Below are 3,682 nucleotides of genomic sequence, written 5' to 3'. Positions count from 1 at the left end.
AGTACCAGATCAGTGTGGAGATATATACAGGGAGTACCAGATCAATGTTGAGCTATATTCAGGGAGTACCAGTACCAGATCAGTGTGGAGATATATACAGGGAGTACCAGTACCAGATCAATGTGGAGATATATACAGGGAGTATCAGATCAATGTTGAGCTATATACAGGGAGTACCAGTACCAGGTAAATGTGGAGCTTTTTACAGGGTGTACCAGATCAATGTGTAGGGGTACAAAATATTTGAGGTAGATATGTACATGAAGGCAGGATAAAATGACTAGAATCAGGATAGATAATAATAAGAGTAAAATAAAGAAGAGAGATAGATAAAGAGAAAATAAATACTTGAAGCATATTAGATGTACTTCCAGGGTTTAGGTTGTTTTATGGGTCATCAAGAACTCACATCTCTGCATCACTGAGGTTCCTGGCCTCCACTATAATCTCCTGCAACAACACTGAGACATCATCTGCAGAGAGAGAGAGAGAGAGATAGAGAGAGAGAAAGAGAGAGAGAGAGAGAGAGGAGAGAGGGGAGAGAGGAGAGAAGAGAGAGAGAGTGAGAGAGAAAGAGAGAGAGAGATAGTGAGAGAGAGAGAGATTGTGAGTGTGAGAGAGAGATAGAGAGGAGAGAGAATAGAAGAAGAAAGAAAAGAGCTATTTAGAAAGTAAGTAAAGATATTTAGAAAGAAAAGCGAATTATTATTTAGAAAGAAATTAAGAAAGAAAGAAAAGTAACATATTACTTATTTATATTTATTACAGTAAGTAAATTATTATTTATTATAAGTATTATTTTATTTATTTATTTATTTATTGATTTATTTATTTATTTTATTGATTTTATTTATTTATTTATTTAGAAAAAAGCCACATTATTAAAGAATTATTAAGTGAGGGAAGATATTTATTTATATTTTTAAGGATTATTATTAGATATTTTAATATTATTATTAAGAATATTATTATTATTATTGTATTATTAGTTAGTGGAGTGTTTATTTATGTAGAGAGAGATATTAGAGAGAGGGGAGGGAGAGAGAGACAGAGAAAGATACAGAAATAGAAGAGAATGTTATGTGAATTATACTTAGAGAGAGATAAAGAAAGTGTGAGAGACATCAAACATATTGAGAGAGAGAGAATGTGAGAAAGAGAGAGTGTGAGAGAGAAAGAGAGAAAAAAAAAAAAGAGAGAGAGAGAGAGATAAAGAGAGTGAGAGAGAGAAGAAAAGAGAGAGAAAGAAAGAAAGTGTGAGAGAGAAAGAAAAGTGAAGAGAGAGAAGAGAGAGTGTGAGAGAGAGGAGAAGAGACAGTGTAGGAGAGACAGTGTAAGACGAAGAAGAAAGAAAAAAAGAAAGAAAAAAAAGAGCAGTGGGGAGATAAAGAGAGTGTGAAGAGAGAGAGAGAGAGAGAGAATGTAAAGACGAAAGAGAGAGTGTGAGAGAAAGAGAGAAAAAAAAGAGAGAGAGATAAAGAGTGAGAGAGAGAGAAAGAAGAAAGAGAGAAAAGAGAGAGAGAGAGAGAAAGAGAGAGTGTAAAGAGAGAGAGAAAAAGAGAGAAAAAGAGTAGGAAGAAAAAGAGAGAGAGAGAAGAAAAGAGAAAGTGTAAAGAGAAAGAAAAGAAGAGAAAGAGATGTACAGGTCAGGACTGATAATTAGGCTGAGGTACCACAAGGAGGGTTGTGTTAGAGATTCAATCTGAGCAAGAGGAGAGGAGAAGAGAGAAGTGAAGGAAAGATGGGAGAGGAGAGGAGAGAAGAAAAGATGGGAGGGGAGAGGAGAGAAGAGGAGAGGAGAGGAGAGAGGGAGGATAACTCACCCAGATGTGTAAAGAGATTCTTGGCCACCTGTAACAGTGCCTGACACTCCACTTTGAGTTTCTGTTCTTTCTGGAAGGCCAGTGTGGAGGTGAGGACAGTGGAGGTGTAACAGAAGCAGTGCTGGATCGTATGTTCATCCACGTCCGTGTGTCTGCACAGAGAGAACACATTTATGTCCAAAATGAAACATTATTATATTGACTGATCATCAGAACAATCAGGGGCATTAAATATGTGTTTAAACAGGCCAGATGGACAGAGATAAAACCTATGCTGTTATATTAATATCAGATCTGCCTGCAGATGGCAACACCTTTACCACTGATCACTATAGAGGAGAGACCAGCAGAATGTCAATACACATGAAAGACTGTGATCATTCTAGACTAGAGGACTTGTTTATAAAGGAGATTTTTTTCAGGCCAGGTCACATAATTAGGAAAACTATTCCTGATCCTCAATCACCACCTCTGAGTCAGGGCTGTTTCTGACAGCAGGCTGGCGCTAGGCCCGGATTGGCTTGTTGGCACAAAGAACCAATAGGCTCACTGGAATGCAGGTTACTCTAAATCTGGAGGCATCAGATATCTGTCTGGCAGAACATATTGCATGTGCTATGTGATAGGAGGATAGAACCAGGAAGGAGATGAGAGAGGGAGCGGGTAGAAGGAGAGACAGATGGAGTCAATAGAGGTGGAGAGAGGATGAGTGTGAGAGATAGAGATATGGCATTTGAAATGTGTCTATTCTTTTCAAACTTGTGAGTGTAATGTTAACTGTTCATTTATTGTTTATTTCACTTTTGTTTATTATCTAGTTCACTTGCTTTGGCAATGTTAACATATGTTTCCCATGCCAATAAAACCCTTCCAATTGAAAAAATAAATAATTGTTATGTCGAGGAAAGAGGAAAGTGAGAGAGAAATAAAGGGAGTAGCAAGGGGGCTATGTCATGACAACTGAGGTGAAAGATGGATGGAGGGGATGAGGGATGGAGGGAATGAGGATGGAGGTAGATGAGGATGGAGGGATGGAGGTAGATGAGGGATGGAGGGGGAGGTAGATGAGGATGAGGATGGAGGGATGAGGATGGAAGTCGATGGGGGATGGAGGAAGGGATGGAGGATAAGTACAAATAAAGGATAAAGGGACGAGAAGATGGAAAGGATAGAAAAAAGGATAAAGGATGATTAAGAGATAAATTAAATAAAAATAAAGAGATAGAAATGGAAATAAAGAGACGGATGAAATAAAGGATGGAGGGATAGAATAGAGATAAATAAATAAAGAGATAAATGGGGAAAGGATAGAGGGATAAAGGGATAAGGATAATTAAAATAAAGGATGGAAAGAGATAGAGATGAGGGGATGGGATGGAGGGGATGAAGATGGAAAGGATGGAGGGGATAAAGGATGGAGGATAAAGGATAGGAGGGATAAAGGGATGGAGGGATAAAGGATGGAGGATGGAGAGGATAAAGGGATGGAAGAGATAAATGGAAATAAAGAGATAGAAGATAGGAATGGAAGAGATAAGGATAAAGGATAAAGTAAATAAAGGATGGAAGGGATAAGGGATGGATAAAGTGGAGGGAATAAAGAGGGATGAAAGGATGGAGGAATAAAAAGATGGAGGGATAAAGGGATGGAGGATAGGGATGGAAAGGGAAAGAGGATAAAGGATGAAAGAGATAGAAAGAGATAAGGATAAGAAATAAAGGGATGAAGGAGATAAAGGGATGGAGAAGTTAAAGGAATAAAGGATGGAGGGATGGAGAATAAAGGGATGGAGATAATAAAGGATGGAGGGAAGGATGGAAAGGATAAAAGGATGGAGGGATAAAGGATAAAGGATGGA

The 3,682-nt window shown here is 38.2% G+C and overlaps 1 protein-coding gene across 1 annotated transcript in view; it reads right to left on the bottom strand.

The window, feature by feature from the left end:
• LOC112237648 (cGMP-dependent 3',5'-cyclic phosphodiesterase-like) overlaps window positions 1–3,682 on the bottom strand; it is a 92,440-nt gene that overhangs the window by 19,159 nt on the left and 69,599 nt on the right. The window contains exons 2-3 of the mRNA XM_042294968.1: window positions 1,824–1,975; window positions 410–473 (exon numbers count right to left, since the gene is read on the bottom strand). Coding sequence (XP_042150902.1) covers window positions 410–473; window positions 1,824–1,975 — 216 coding nt within the window. The remainder of the gene's footprint in view (window positions 1–409; window positions 474–1,823; window positions 1,976–3,682) is intronic.

Source organism: Oncorhynchus tshawytscha, linkage group LG13 (genome assembly GCF_018296145.1).
Source record: "Oncorhynchus tshawytscha isolate Ot180627B linkage group LG13, Otsh_v2.0, whole genome shotgun sequence".
NCBI classification, from domain to species: Eukaryota; Metazoa; Chordata; class Actinopteri; order Salmoniformes; family Salmonidae; genus Oncorhynchus; species Oncorhynchus tshawytscha.
Note: the sequence above shows the minus strand (reverse complement) of the source record. Positions and strands in the feature narration are given on the sequence as shown.